Here is a 15517-nt window from a genome sequence, read left to right on the forward strand (position 1 = left end):
GCCGTTTGAACTAACTAATATAATTACTTTGCTAAAGTATTTGGATAACGAAGATTGTAACGTTACTGTCGACAAAGAACACAAAGAGACAGAGCCGAATGAAATTTTTGTGTGATCTTTGGAGCGACAGTAATATTAAGCATAGGGAATGGATGTATAAAACATTCAGAAAAGAAAGCAAAAAAGCATACACTGCCTTATTTATTTTACCATATAGGTGATACATTTTATTGTCATTCATTGTAGCATAATAAATTGAAGTTTCATAATGTAATAACATGTGTAGTGTTTACAATTCCTACTACGTTGGTTTTTTATTGAAAATTATAATTACTGTTAACAAATTGTTTCATTCAAACTATTGAAATATTACAAATTTTATTAGATATATAAAATGTTAAATATTGAATTAAAATGTTATAGAATGCTCGATACTAATACTTGATTAGTTAAATAATGTTGTATAATGTTATTTTATTAATTAATTAAACAGTATCTAGATATTACGAAAAATGTGTAATATTTACTTATGGCGAATGTAATGATGAACAATGTAAATAATTATATTTTTCAATGTGTTACATTATTTCATCCTACATTATTTAACCCTTTGTCATACTAATTACATCGAAACTACAGTTTAACGCTATACTTATAAACTATACATATGTATACAGTGTTGTTAAACAAAATTGAATCGACCTTGATTTTTTGTTGTATAAAAATTGTTTTGCTAATTATACAACGTAAAATCTTACATAAAAAAAAGAACAATTAAAAGATATTAAATATTAGAGAAGTGGAGAACATTAGAATTTGATTAGAAATAAAACTCTTCATAATTAGTGTTTAAGTTTTTAACTTATAACTAGATTTACATTGTAAGGTTCATTTCATACATGTACATATAAAATGCTGTAATGTAATTATTATTTTACAAGAATTTTTACATTGTATGTTGCACGAATGTTGCTCCAAGTCGCAATTGAACGATTCGTATGTTTCGTTAGGATCGAACGGACGAAACGTCAAAAATAATGAAATTTTATTGTGAATCGATTTGAATCAACCAAACACCGTGCAAAAATTCCAGTAAAATTTACAGAAACTCATAATGTACGTGCGCATCGACGTTATTGGTGTTTGAAGTGGAAGGGGGCTGTAAATTTGAAGAACAAGTATTAAAATCGAACGATCTAAATGAGGATACGTTCGTCGGTTATGCGAAATCGAAGTTTGGGCGTCAGCGTCACGAAAGATGTCCGGCGTGAAGGATTTTTCTTGCATCGGAGGTCTGGAAAAGCACATCAGAGTTGTAAAGGAAACGGTTCTGTTCCCGCTTTTGTACGGTGACGTTTATGCGAAATTCAACCTGAAACCACCGAGGGGGTTGCTCTTTTATGGACCTCCTGGTAAACTAAATCGTGGGAATGTTGGTCATGCGTATTTGAATTTTCCCTCGGGGGATCCCCTTTCTGCGCATGCGCTCTGCCATAGATATATTTTTGGCGCAAAAAGAGCTGCATGGCGGGAATTCCCGTTTTGTACAAAATATCAGATCAACGAACGCCATCTTAAAGCAATTATTACAAATTCGATGATCGACAATTTGACAATTTATTCACTGTAAAAGAACTTTGTAGGATATTTCAGGTTTTAACCTCTTCAGGGACGAATTCTATTTTTCTGGTCTATTTATTATTGACAGTAATTATAAATTATTTAAACTTTCCCTCGTGGGATCTCTTTCTGCGCATGCGTTCTGCCATAGATGCATTTTTGGCGCAAAAAGAGCTACATGGCGGGAATTTACAAATTTGAACTTTCTACTTCAAATGCTCGCCAATCACACAAAAATAAACTTATCAAAGATCCTCTACATATTTCTCTAGCTATACTCGTGTAGATTAAATGAGAAAATTGTTTGTTTTCGTCTCTTTCCCTGTAACTTTCTTACTGGGATCCAACGGTACCCTAAATTCTGGTTGAGTGTATACGTCAGTGATCGTGCGCTCCCAGTGCGCATGACCAAAATTCCCGCGAATATCCATCGCTGTTCTACGGTTCGTAATGAAGCACAATCTTGTGGGAACCGCAATTTGACGATCTCTGTTTCGCAGGTACGGGGAAGACGCTTGTAGCCAGCGCTTTGGCCGCAGAATGCAGCAATTCCGAACGTAAGGTTTCCTTCATATCCCGTAAGGGCTCCGATTGCCTCAGTAAATGGGTCGGAGAGAGCGAAAAGAAATTGCAGAAAATCTTTTCTCTGGTTAGTACAACTGCTTTAGAAATCCTACATCATTGTTTCCCAAAATGGAGGGAGATTCAGAACGCTGCACAGTGTGTCTAGCAATGGACAAAAGTCCATACACACTGTGCACTGAATACTGTAAGAGTAGCAATACTGTTTAATTTTAAAAAACCCTTTCAGAGATACTTGTTTTGTGTTTATCGAACGTGTAAGAAGTCGAAATCATTCTAATACATGCGTGGATTAACGTATTAAACGTTTTATGATAGTATGTAAAGGTTTTTGTTAACTCTGATGGTACAATCTACTTTAAATACATTGGTCATGGGAGTATTCATATACTTCTTCAAATTTAACACTTTGAATGATTGTTATTTTTATAAGCAAGGCTTTCTAGGCTGCCTTAGACGATTGGAATATTGGGAAATCGTTCAAAGAGTGTATTATAGCAACAGAGGGGTCTATCGAGCGCTTGTGAGAGCGCGAGCCCTCTGGTGGCGAGCACTGGAGGCTACATTTCTTCACTCCGTAACATTGAAAAGAATAAACAAATAAAGACGTTTAATAGTAACAATAATAACAATAAATTACAATTGTTTCAGTTTGAGTGTTTCTTATCCCTTTTAATACTAAGCGAACTTGTTTATCAGTTTGCAAACTTCCTTCTCACGATTGAATAAACCTTCCAGGCTCAACAATCGAAGCCTTGCATCATCTTCTTCGACGAAGTGGATGGATTAGCACCTGTGAGATCCAGTCGACAGGATTTTGTGCACGCCAGCATCGTCTCCACTCTGTTGGCCTTGATGGACGGCTTGGAGAACAATTCGGAAATCATAGTGATCGGGGCAACGAACAGAGTCGATGCTATAGATCCCGCCTTGAGGAGATCCGGTCGATTCGACAGGGAATTGTATTTTCCTCTGCCGTGTTACAACGCGAGAAAGGAAATACTCTCGGTACCATTGACTGTAAACCGTTGCAGTAATGTGTGATTAATTTTAATTAATATTTCACGTTATTTTTAGGTACACATAAAAAGTTGGAGAAACAAACCGCCGCAGAAGTTTCTGGCTTATCTGGCGTCGAAAACGATCGGATTCTGCGGCAGCGATCTGCAAGCGCTCTGCGCAGAGGCGGTTATGTGCTGCGTTCGACGGAACTATCCGGAAATATATACGTCGAAGACAAAATATCAGATCAACGAACGCCATCTTAAAGTAATTATCACAAATTCGGAGATCGACAATTTACTCGCTGCAAAAGAACTTTGTATTGAATTTTTCTATTTATTATTGACAGTAACTATAAATTATATTCTGTCATAGTAATCGATTTTTAATTGCCCAACTTTTTGAGGGTGATTTTGTTGTAGTAAAAATCATAGATCATAGATTCTCCATTCTCAAGCTAGAGTAATTGCCAATCAGCAAACGCATACGTATTCTACCAATCGGAAGTTGAAGCACGCCCATACGTTTCCGATAACGAGCTTTTTAACGTTAATGTACGCTAATCTGTCGATAACCGTACTCGGAACCAAGGGGCGATAGCCAACGAGAGAGGTAGGTGTGATCGAGCGTTGTTATCTGTCTCTGAATAAATAGCACGTCTCTGATTACAAATGCCAGTGACGGATCTACAAGAACCGGAAGGTAAAAGATGAGGAGGAGTTGATAAAAAGTCGCAAATACATTCGAGGTTCCAAGCATTTAAGAATCCTTGGAAATAATCACAATTTTATGATTAACATTTCTCAAAGAACAAAGGAATTACTTGAAACGATTCAAATTTTTTAGTTTTGAGTTGGAAGGGGGAGATTTGAGCCCCTATAATTCCTCTGTAACATGTTCTTAAATTTCTGTACAATGATTGTTGCAATTACTGCTAAAATAGATCGAGAAACAAGATTTCGTGAGGGCTCAGCAGAATATCGTGCCAGCGTCTCATCGTGTTTCGGTTGTGCCTGTGAAGTCTTTGTCATTTAAGATACAGTCTCTGCTTCAAGATAATTTGTCGCATATACTGGCTCAACTCGAGAGCCTGTGCCCAACAGGAATGTTAATTTGCGACGTCATGTAAGTGTTAGATTATCATCTGATTTAACTGTATCCTACAGATAAAGTCTAAAGTCAGGCGCCGCCTTATTCTCACCATAGAGGGCCCCTCTGACGTCACGCCACATAGTAGTAGGGTCTCCATAACCATAAGAGATTTATTCTATTCATGGCTAGTATTTTCAGCGTACGGTTACGCCAATGTACCTCAGTCTTATCCTACTCTGTCCCTATACGTTTCGTTCGCGATGGAATTGTGGTTGTGAGCGACTCAGCCAATAATAACAATGAATGTGATTGTAGGCGTTGCTATTACGACCAATCAGCGTGCCTAGCCATCAAGTAATCACTGTATAGTACAAAGTATTGGACGAAAGTAGCATTAGTAATATAGTAGACAAAGAAAACAAAATTTTCAATAAAACTCCATATTAAAAATATTGTTTTAAGTCGTTGGGATGATCTAACATTGATCTTAATTCTATATATTATTAGTTTATAAAATACATACAATATCATTACTGTGTAAATTTAGCTACTGATCCTATAATTAGTAAAATTTGATATGCAATCCAAAATCTCATTCTGATAGTATCTTCGAAGAGTACTTTTATGGGACAACACGAAATAATCGTGGGGGAATTATTTTACAGAACGGGGAAGGCAGCGTCCAGATCGACCAGCTGTCCGAGAATTTTATTATGTGGTGACGATGATTCCCATACTCGTCACCTGGGGCCAGCGTTGCTTCACACGTTCGAACACCTACCTTGTCACGTATTGGACGTTACGACTTTGTTCGAGGAAACTGGTAAAGCAGCGGAAGAAGCCATCATTCAAGTAACTGCACGCGATGAGTTGTTACTAATAATATATTACACATATACAGGGTGGTCCCTGGGAAAAATTGTAATGGGAGATTCTAGAGGTCAAAATAGAACGAAAATCAAGAATAACAATTTGTTGATGGAGGCTTCGTTAAAAAGTTATTAACGTTTAAAGTTGTGGCTGTAGAGCGGCAATTTGACCACCTACTCGAATTTTTTTCTAGAAAATGGGTAGGATTTCGGGGGTATGTCTATTGACAAAAAATGTTTGCAACTGCCCCCTGCAACCAAAAATAATTTTTTTATACCGATTTGGAATTTTTTAATTTTGCCGAAAATTTCACTTTCTCGAATTTTTTTCTAGAAAATGCGCAGGATTTCGGGGGTATCTCTATTCACCAAAAATGATTGCAATTGATCCCTGCAACCAAAAATAATTTTTTTATAACGATTTGAAATTTTTTAATTTTGCCGAAAGATGCACCTTCTCGAATTTTTTTCTAGAAAATGGGTAGGATTTTTTGGGTATGTCTATTGACCAAAAATGATTGCAATTGCCCCCTGTAACCGACAATAATTTTTTTATAAGGATTAGGAATTTTTTAATTTTGCCGAAAATTTTACACCTTCTCGAATTTTTTTCTAGAAAATGGGGAAAATTTCGGGGGTATGTCTATTGACCAAAAATGATTGTAATTAACCCCTGCAACCAAAAATAATTTTTTTATAACGATTTGAAATATTTTAATTTTGCCGAAAATTTCACTTTCTCGAATTTTTTTCTAGAAAATGGGTAAAATTTCGGGGTTATGTCTATTGACTAAAAATGATTGTAATGAACCCCCACAGCTATCAATAATTTTTTCAGAATGATTTGAAATTTTTTAATTTAATTTTTTAATAACTTTTTAACGAAGCTTCAATCAAGAAATTGTAGTAGTTCCTAAATTTTATCAATGTACCACTCCTTTAGTTTCATGATGTAATGTATATTAACAATGTTTGTTACTAATGTTATGGATTATTCAACGAATTAGAAAATGAAAATGGCTCGGAGAAGTTTACCATCGTTGCTCTACGTTCCTGATATTTTATCTTGGTGGGAATTAGTGGACGAGGCGGCACGCGTTGTTTTTACATCTCTGATGCAGGGTTTAGACCGTTCGGTATATATGTTAATTCTGGCCACAGCCAATTGTCCACGAGATGATCTACCAACGGATGTAAGAGAAATAATAACTTAATTTATAACACTGAATACATATATTATACTTCCATAAATCAATTTACCATATCAGAGCATGTACAGTTAATTAAATGATTAATAATAGTGTTCTATGATTCCAGAAGACAATTTTGTTAAATTAACAATGCTATTGAATGGAAAGTCATTTTCAAATTTCATATACAAATGGATTAATGTTACGTGAAATTATAAACATTGTTGTTTCACTCAACAGCTTTCATTTCTTTTTTAAATGTTCTTTAACGCTGCTAAATTATTAGGTCGCGTGCTTGTTCGACGATCATCAGGGCGAAGTGTTCGAAGTCATGCCCCCTGAGAAGCAGGAGCGTGAATCATTCTTCAAGCAGCTATTCACTACCACAGAATCTGACATTGAATCGAATCAATCTTCACAAGGTATAGCATTGTCAAATACAATGTGATGGAGTATTCCTCAGTTGTACAGAAATCAAAAATTATTCACACACACACACACACACACACACACACAGACACACACAGAGGAAGTTATTCCCATCGCTGTTTTTTCTTTTTTTTTTTTAGCGTTTTAGGTCACATGCACCTTGTTGATTATTAGTGACCACAATTGGGTCACCTAGTGGTCCCGATCATATTTAGAGCAATTGGTATACTTTAATGTCTTTGTTTGTTCAGAAAAATACAATTTTACATTTGTGATTATGTATTCATATTAGATGTAAATCCAAACAATTTTTAATTGTACATAATCGGATCTTTTAACTTGAAAATATTCCTGAAGTAGTTTGAAGAATATTATAATTAATACAGAGTCCAACATTCTATATATCAGTATCTCAATTTTTGATTTTCAATTAAAATAGTGGACTTCGTTCAAATTGAAACAAGTCCAAAGAAGACCAAAGAAGGAGGCAGGAAGCGAAGATCAACAAGGAAAACAAATTCCGCGGAAAATTCTACAACGCGTGAGTAAATTGCCAATTATTAACAAAATAATTTACAAGGCGATAACAATATTTTAACAATGATAGAAGAGATCTCGTTGTCACGGAGGACCAAACCAGGGACCAAAACGCGCAACAAACTCTGCACCGTGCGATCAGCTCAGTTCAAGACAACTTCAAAGACAAGTAACGTGAACTACAATGCAAATTGCTATGCTCCTGGGGCTTACATGTAACATAACCTAATTGTCCGTCAGAAATCGCTGTTAAAAGGAAAATTAGCGCGTCTGGCGAGGGGCCATCGTCGAAGAAGATGAAGAATACATCCGTGGGAAGCTTGTCCGCGTCCAGCACCGAAAAACTGACCGATCCTCGCACGGAACAGCTGCTTGAGAAGATCATTGAGATCACGGAAGCATGGCCGTGCCACGATTTGGAAACCCTCTACGCTTCCCTCGAATTAACATTGGAAAGAAGCGGGGAAGACACGTGCACAGCGATGGAGGAATGTCTCGAACATTTTCTGGAATTTAGGAGAATCAAAGTGCACGTGAAGAGGGAGGAAAATTGAATTTTTATTTATTATCTCTTGTCTTGGTAAGTAGCATTGCTCTAGTTTGTGTAATTCCATCGCTGCAGGCGACCTCTGTCCGTTCAACCGTTAATCTGTAATTTTCAGTCGTACCGTAAATTAGACTGCTAACAAGTACCTGTTAAAATTTGATTACACGAGATGGAAGCACGTACAAGTACTGTGTTTTGTTAACAATGTATGATATGGTATAGTCTACCATTCTAGTCGTGCTAATTTTCTAATCTTTTCGTGATCGTATATATGTACATGTTGCATTATGTGTTTCGTGAAAGGTGTATACGTGATGACGATTATCATCTACTTCGTTGAACAAAGGAAAGTAGAATAAAATCAGGTACCAAATTTATTCTGTTACCATTTTTAAGCGGTCAATATGGTAAATAAGCTAACAGAGTCCAGAAATAGTTCAAAATAAAAACCTCTAAGGTTGAAGAAATATGTGAAAATACTCTGTCTGATATTTACGACGATATTGACGAGTAATACGATTTAATAAAATTTATATTTCTGTGTCTGCTTAATGAAAAAGTTATGTAGACTGTATTATTTGAATATTTATTAGTGAAATAAGCGACCATAAAAGTATTAAATATACACGTCGAGTGAAGAGTGAATTGCAAGAGACGTTAATGCACGTTAGTGCAATATATATGTATAGGAACTTTCATTGGATGAATATGTGTGAATATCAGGATGAAATTCGACACCGTTCCGAGGTATCGAGTCTTCCTGAACACGACCAAGGCAAATTTAATTATCTCAATTTTTCCATTGAGAATGGAACAACAAAGAAAGCGTTCAAGTTTATGCGGTTTACGGCAGAATTACTTTCTCCGTTGCAATAATGCCCGATACAAAAGAACAATGTAACCTACTTATTCAAAACTGTCTCTCGTCACTTTACCGCGGCCTTTTGTTCTCTAATAAACATTCTACGGCGTTCGATATTTGAGACTACGCCCGCGTGGGTATCAATGTGCATTATTATCCGGTTCGTGACGAGGATGCGAAATGTAATAAGGGTGTGCTCTACCTACCTGTTGTCTTTTACGGCTGAAAGGATACGTATGAAAAATTAATCGAAGGCACACGTACGATTGAAAGCCTTACTGACATACACGATTCTTTAATGGACAGTTATGCGGCCATGCACTCACTGTTCCAAGCCAAAACATTTGTCTAATTAATTTTTACAATTATTAATACACTGAGGATGGATTCCTGATGTCATATAGGATATTAAAAAGAAAGTTTGGAAGTTACAGGATGGATAGAGGAATTCCATTTTCCAGAAGAAGGATGTTGGAATTATCAAGAGTTATCAAAAGCAAAATGGCAACATTTGGTCACTAAAATTACTTTCAACTCTTCTATTTTTCCAATGAAGAATGTTCTATTTTATGAGAAAAGTGCTCAAGAGTATTTAAGCTTCAAACGAAACAGGAGAATTGTTTGCGAAGAAAATTAATAATAGGTAATCTGTAACGCTCAAAATTGAATGTCGTGACGGCCAATAGAGGGCACCCCTTTCTCTCGACGCGTGACATGGTAATTCAGGATCAACTGTAATTGTCTCTTACGCCCCGATGACGGAAGATGGAAAGCAAGATCGAATCTCCTTGAAGAGAGCCACAGAGAGCCACACGCGGTTCTCCAGCGCTTATCAGTTTGTGTCCGGCAGCCGTGCAATGCGTTGCCTCGTCTCGCAGCTTAATTGTGCCTACGATTTCACGCGTGACATACATACAGCCCTACGTGGACTATATGTGTCGGCCGCTTAACTTCCGCTGAGCGAACAGGAACCAATCGGGAACCAGTGTTCTTCCATTCCCCTCGAAGACTTCGGTACGTCACGTTTACCAGTGGAAGAAGCTTCAGAAGACTTTGGTAACGCGTGGACATCGAGCATGCAAAACTTTAACAAAACACACGTAGAGATTTACCTGTGCATACAGATTTTTATGAAAGTTTTAATTCACAGTATTATCGTTGCACTTTGTAGGGGTTTGATTCAAAACACAACATTAATTTAACAAATTGAAAAGGTTTTAATTTTATTTCTAATACGTTGGTTCATCTTAACAATATTCTAGAACTTATAGGAACTACATAATGGACGTAATGTTCTTATTGTTTCCACATTGTTTTAAAAACTTTGGACCTAATCCAATTAAGTCCCGTCGATGTGTTCGAATTTAAATTATATTCATCATTTTTTTCCCCCATTATGTTCAACACCAGAAATGTTCTTATCATCTTACATAGTTATGTTCCTTAATATTTTATTTCAATTACATTGTGCTGTAGTAACATACAGGGTGAAAAATTTTAATGGGGGGGATTCTAGAGACCAAAATAAGACGAAAATCAAGAATAACAATTTGTTGATGGAGGCTTCGTTAAAAAGTTATTAACGTTTAAAGTTGTGGCTGTTGAACGACAATTTGACCACCTTCTCGAATTTTTTTCTAGAAAATGGGTAAAATTTCGGGGGTATGTCTATTCACCAAAAATGATTGCAATTGACCCTCGTAACCAAAAATAATTTTTTTCTAACGATTTGAAATTTTTTAATTTTGCCGAAAAATGCAACTTCTCGAATTTTTTTCTAGAAAGTGGGTAGGATTTCGGGGGTATGTCTATTGACCAAAAATGATTGCAATTGACCCCTGCAACCAAAAATAATTTTTTTATAACGATTTGGAATTTTTTAATTTTGCCGAAAAATGCACTTTCTTGAATTTTTTTCTAGAAAGTGGGTAGGATTTCGAGGGTATGCCTAATCACCAAAAATGATTGTAATTGCCACCTGTAACTAAATATAATTTTTCCCGGACGATTTGAAATTTTTTAATTTAATTATTAATAACTTTTTAACGAAGCCTTCATCAACAAATTGGTATTCTTGATTTTAGTCTTATTGTGACCTCTAGAATTCCCCATTAAAAGGGCTGGCTGAATACCCTGTACGTATAGTCGCGATACCCTTTTTTAAACAGTATGTTACAGGGGTTGGTGAAAGTGATATCGTTCAAGTATTTTACCGGGTAAATTCTAGATCGATCGTTTTAAGTGCACTGTCCGTTTCCTTGGAATGTCATCGCGTATTAAAGTATGATACATCTATGGTACATTACAACTATAAATACACGTATCCACGTATAAAGTAGAATTTAAAATAAAAAACAATATAAAATTAAGAACTTGTATGTTTCGGATGATTCACATAAACAATATGTAAACAAAACGTACATTAATATCAACGTTACTCATTTGCAATAAGTAATAATAACATTCGTACGAGACATACAATCTTGCGTGTGCTTAAGTAGCAATCCATATAAAAAGAAATTAAAAATGTTAATTTTCGATATTACCAAACCGGTGCATAAAACACAAACAATGCACTTGTTTGCAAATACAATAGTTAACATCGACTGTATCTCATTTAGTCCTACAATAACAATATTTCTATCATAGCGTAATTTGTCAGAAACTGTTTTAAACTGTCTGTCTTTCCAACACGGAATTCCGGAAACGCGTCTACCGATGACACAATTCCTCGCAGTTGTGCCAACGTTCCTATAAAACGTCGCTCATCGTTTTCATTACAGTCTATTCGTCGGTGTCATTGACTAGATCTATTACGGTCGGTCTATTACTCCTATTCTTCGTTCTACAGGAATACGGTACAAGAAAACGGCTAACAGGCTCCTGTATCGACTCCCTATTGTTTTTTCCCTCGCTCGTTTCGCTATAGTGTCCAATACCGTGGCATTCCAACACCTCCGTGGGAATATTAATGTTCTTATTATACGCTATTACGTTCTCCTTCGCGTTCTCCGCTATGCACAGTTTCTCATCGCGATTCGACGAACACCTCTCCTCCGTTGCGTTTGTAACAATATTATTCTCGAAATTGGTTTGAACCGCGACTCTGTGCCGTTTGTTCGCCGCCTCGTCCTTCGCGATATCGTTCTTGGTGTCAGATTTCGCAACGACACGTTTCCTTTTCTTCGTCGTGTTGTTATCCTCCTTCTCTAACAATTGGCAGCCCTCCTCTTCCATTCTCGCTATATCTTTCATCGCATCCCGCACCAGCATTTCCTGTTCGAGGCGATTCGGTGACTCATGATTAATTTCTTCGCTCGAGTCGCGTCCTCTAACGATCCGCAATACTTCTTGCACTTCGTCGTCGGAATTCTGTTCGTCGTCGGTAACAGATTTGTTTAATTGCAACGAAATCTCATTTCTTGGCATGATTATTGGAAAGATCAGGGGGGGCATTATCACTTTCACGGTTTTAAATATCTCCAGCAGCTGCGATTGTTTCTCTGGCAAAGCATTTTGTTGCTTCTTGTTAACGTCCATTTTATTCGAGTTAAATGTCGGTTTGCTATTTTTGTAGCAACGCATACTTTTGGTATCTTTTTCGTATACGCACATTATGTCCGAATTTGGTAAAACGTCACGAACAGCGTTGCCCTCCAAGGCCGTGATTGCGCATGATTTAGTCCGCCTGTTCAAGATGGAGGTTCTCTTTTGCGCTGTACTTTCCTCGCATTGGGTCTCCTTGCTTGCTGCATTGTTACCAGTCAAATATCGATTCGTGCTGTTTACTACATGCATAGACGTGGTACAACACTTGCAAGAACTATTATCGAATACAGGGAAATCGATATGAGGAACGACACCAACGTCGACATTTTTCTCGGTGAATTCGTTGTTGGGAAATTCGGAGGTCAGTTCTTTGTGCTGTTCGGTTTGCGTGCCTGTGTCGATGCTGATTGTTCTCAAATACTTGCGCTTCAGGGGCAATCGACACACCTCTTCCTTCCCTATTCTGAGTACCAAAACTGTTGTATCTTGCAACTTTATTACGGGGCTCTTACTAGCGGCGATAGTCGGAAGTTCACAAGGATCGGGGAATATTTTACGCTCTTCGTCTTCGACGTTGAAACACTGAATTTCGTTCGCGGTAATACCGTCCGTTTCGAAATATAAACGGTGTCTCTGAAACAGATGTAAGTTTACGTCCGTTTCGCACTTGAAGCACTTTCCACATATTTTACACGACGCTCCCAGGATAACGACGCTACAGTCACGCAACTTTACCCCGTTGGAAATATTAACTCTTTCGGTTGCATGGCTGTATTCGCACTGAGATCTTTTCATTTGAAGCCCCATGCAAAGTAAGAAATCTTTTTTCCCGTTTATATTCGATATATCGGCATTGTGCGATCGTGGAAAATAATCTTCACCATATTTAGTCGTCCTTAACGTGTATCTGTTTGGTTCCTCAGTACTATGGTACACTCTTTGCATATGTGGCGCCATCTCGTAATGGTCATTGACCCCTGTAAATAAATTTCGGAGACCTATCATCATACTAATATCCGTTACATGATACCGCGTGGAAAATACACAAATCTAACAAAACATTTCAATTAATTACGGTATAAAAATTGTTCTGCATCGAACAAACTATACAAAAGGCGGGTTTTTAAACATACGACGAATTACGTGTTTGACGACAGGTAACTTAATTTTCTATTGTTTCATAGTGTATAAATCCTTCCTCGGTATAATAACAGGATAAGGAACTTGGTTGGAACAAAATTATTATTCTGCAAACTAAAAAATGTGTATTAGTTCGAGTAATTGTTAACCAAAGATGTTAGAGAACTTATAATAAGTTATTTTAGATAATATAGTGTTGAACAAAATCAGAAATACGAATTACTAAAGTCGTAATATTTTATTATGTAACAGAATACACTGACATCATAAATATGATTGTTACATTATTTATTAAGAAACTATACATTGAACTTTCTATAAACAAACATCTTTCAATACAATTTATTACCTTTCAATGTTTATTTCAAATCCTTTGAAAAACAAATAGTTGTTTGGGAAAATTACAATAAAAATAATTGAAATAAAACCTATTTACTTACAATTAAACACGTCGTATGTACACGATTTGTCGCAGTGTATAGATCCCTGGCTCCATGAAATTGAAGGAAGAAAAGTAAATTGTTCATTAAATGATGAAGCCTAATGATGAAGTCATTGTTTGAAACAATGTTGAGTTAGATGACGCAATTCCAACGTTGCCAAACATTCGTATCTACACGAGTCTATCGAGCTAGTTTTCTGCGTGTATTTGCGCTAAAATCAAGCCGAAATAACTGATTAAATTAAGAATGGTACGCAGTGTTATTTTCACCTTTAACTTCATGCGACGTAGTTCTCAAAACTGAGATATAGTAGACCCAACAAAACATGGCAACACTACACGGTCATGTGATCGGCTGAGCCCAAGTCGCTCGACCAATACGAAGCCACGTAGTTTACAACCTAACCAATCCTGACTGATTCTTCGTCCCACGCATCACTCGCTCACTCTACAATGCGAATCCTTATTAGGAATCTTATCTACTCGTGCGAAGAACATAATTCCGTTGGCTTGGTTACAGAAAACGTATTTCAGTAGAATATTTAGTTTCTCAAAGAATGCAAGGAACGTAAGTATGAGAAGAGAAGACATTTTGTTCGTAATTTATGCATAACCAAAGAAATAAAATAATTGACCAAAATTTGGCGGTAAAGAGACGATAATGTGCATTTATTTTAAATCATATTATTTCCCAAATCAGGAAACAATTACACTTTCCAATGACCCTATGACAAGTCGAGGACTGTAATTGCATCAACAAAAGGAACGCCATTGAAATTAATGAATTTACAAGTAAAAAATTTACGTTGCTTTATTGAGAACCACTGAATGTGCGAGACTAAACACGCCTTGCCATAAACACTTGATCAATGTCGCAGCTGTGTGACATTAATGTTAGATTCTTATGGACTGAGAAGAAAGTTCTGTAAAATTTTGGACTTAAAAATGGTATTAATTATTGCATTAAATAATTATTAATTTGTAAACTTATTATAAGAAAATCAGTAGTTGAAACGTACTTGTTTAAATAGAGTTTCTGATTATAAAGTTATTAATACAAAAATATACTTAATGAAACGTAAAAGCGTATATAATTAATTAAGTAATCTCACTAACTATATTTTTGTAACAGTATTATTTTGTTGCTACTTTATAAGTGGCAACAATAATCTTAAAACTTAATCGTTGGATACAAATTAAAAAAAATTGTACTATTATGTTTGTATATGTAATAGAAAATGAAAGTGTCTACCACACCGGTCCTGTGGCGCAACGGATAACGCGTCTGACTACGGATCAGAAGATTCCAGGTTCGAATCCTGGCAGGATCGATTCTTTTTTTTTTTACGCGCGAAACATTGTTTTTTTCCTTGGAAAGGTATAATTCAATTTAAAATAATATTATTTTATTATATTAGACAATTAATAATATATAAAAATATTCATTTTTGTCTAAACTAATCAACTTTTAACTATTATATTAAATACAGGAGAAAAGAAGATATGGATATAATAGTAAAACAATTAAATCAAGGTTTCTAAAAAAAAGAATGAAAAAACTTAACAAGAAATCCAAGTTGTTGCATGATTATTATATTAATTATTATATTAAATACAGGAGAAAAGGAGAGATGGATAGATTTAATAGTAAAACAA

At 36.0% G+C, this 15517-nt stretch overlaps 2 protein-coding genes and 1 non-coding gene across 3 annotated transcripts; 2 read left to right on the top strand and 1 right to left on the bottom strand.

The window, feature by feature from the left end:
• The first annotated feature begins 1258 nt into the window (after window positions 1-1258).
• Window positions 1259-7875, top strand: LOC122402874 (ATPase family AAA domain-containing protein 2-like). Its single transcript, XM_043406032.1, has 10 exons — window positions 1259-1412; window positions 2121-2269; window positions 2941-3210; window positions 3280-3471; window positions 4148-4329; window positions 4962-5148; window positions 6173-6358; window positions 6642-6777; window positions 7224-7325; window positions 7562-7875. Exons 1-10 carry the CDS (start codon window positions 1259-1261, stop codon window positions 7873-7875), a joined length of 1872 nt encoding a protein of 623 aa, XP_043261967.1.
• A 3639-nt stretch (window positions 7876-11514) lies between these two features.
• LOC122402875 lies at window positions 11515-13236 on the bottom strand. Its single transcript, XM_043406033.1, has one exon. It carries the CDS (start codon window positions 13234-13236, stop codon window positions 11515-11517), a length of 1722 nt encoding a protein of 573 aa, XP_043261968.1.
• A 1883-nt stretch (window positions 13237-15119) lies between these two features.
• On the top strand, window positions 15120-15192 carry Trnar-acg. The gene has a single exon. It is a non-coding gene; the product is annotated as a tRNA-Arg (tRNA).
• The last annotated feature ends 325 nt before the right edge of the window (window positions 15193-15517 follow it).

This window comes from Colletes gigas, unplaced genomic scaffold (genome assembly GCF_013123115.1).
Source record: "Colletes gigas isolate AHSC1104 unplaced genomic scaffold, ASM1312311v1 Colletes_gigas_Sc00041, whole genome shotgun sequence".
NCBI lineage: Eukaryota > Metazoa > Arthropoda > Insecta > Hymenoptera > Colletidae > Colletes > Colletes gigas.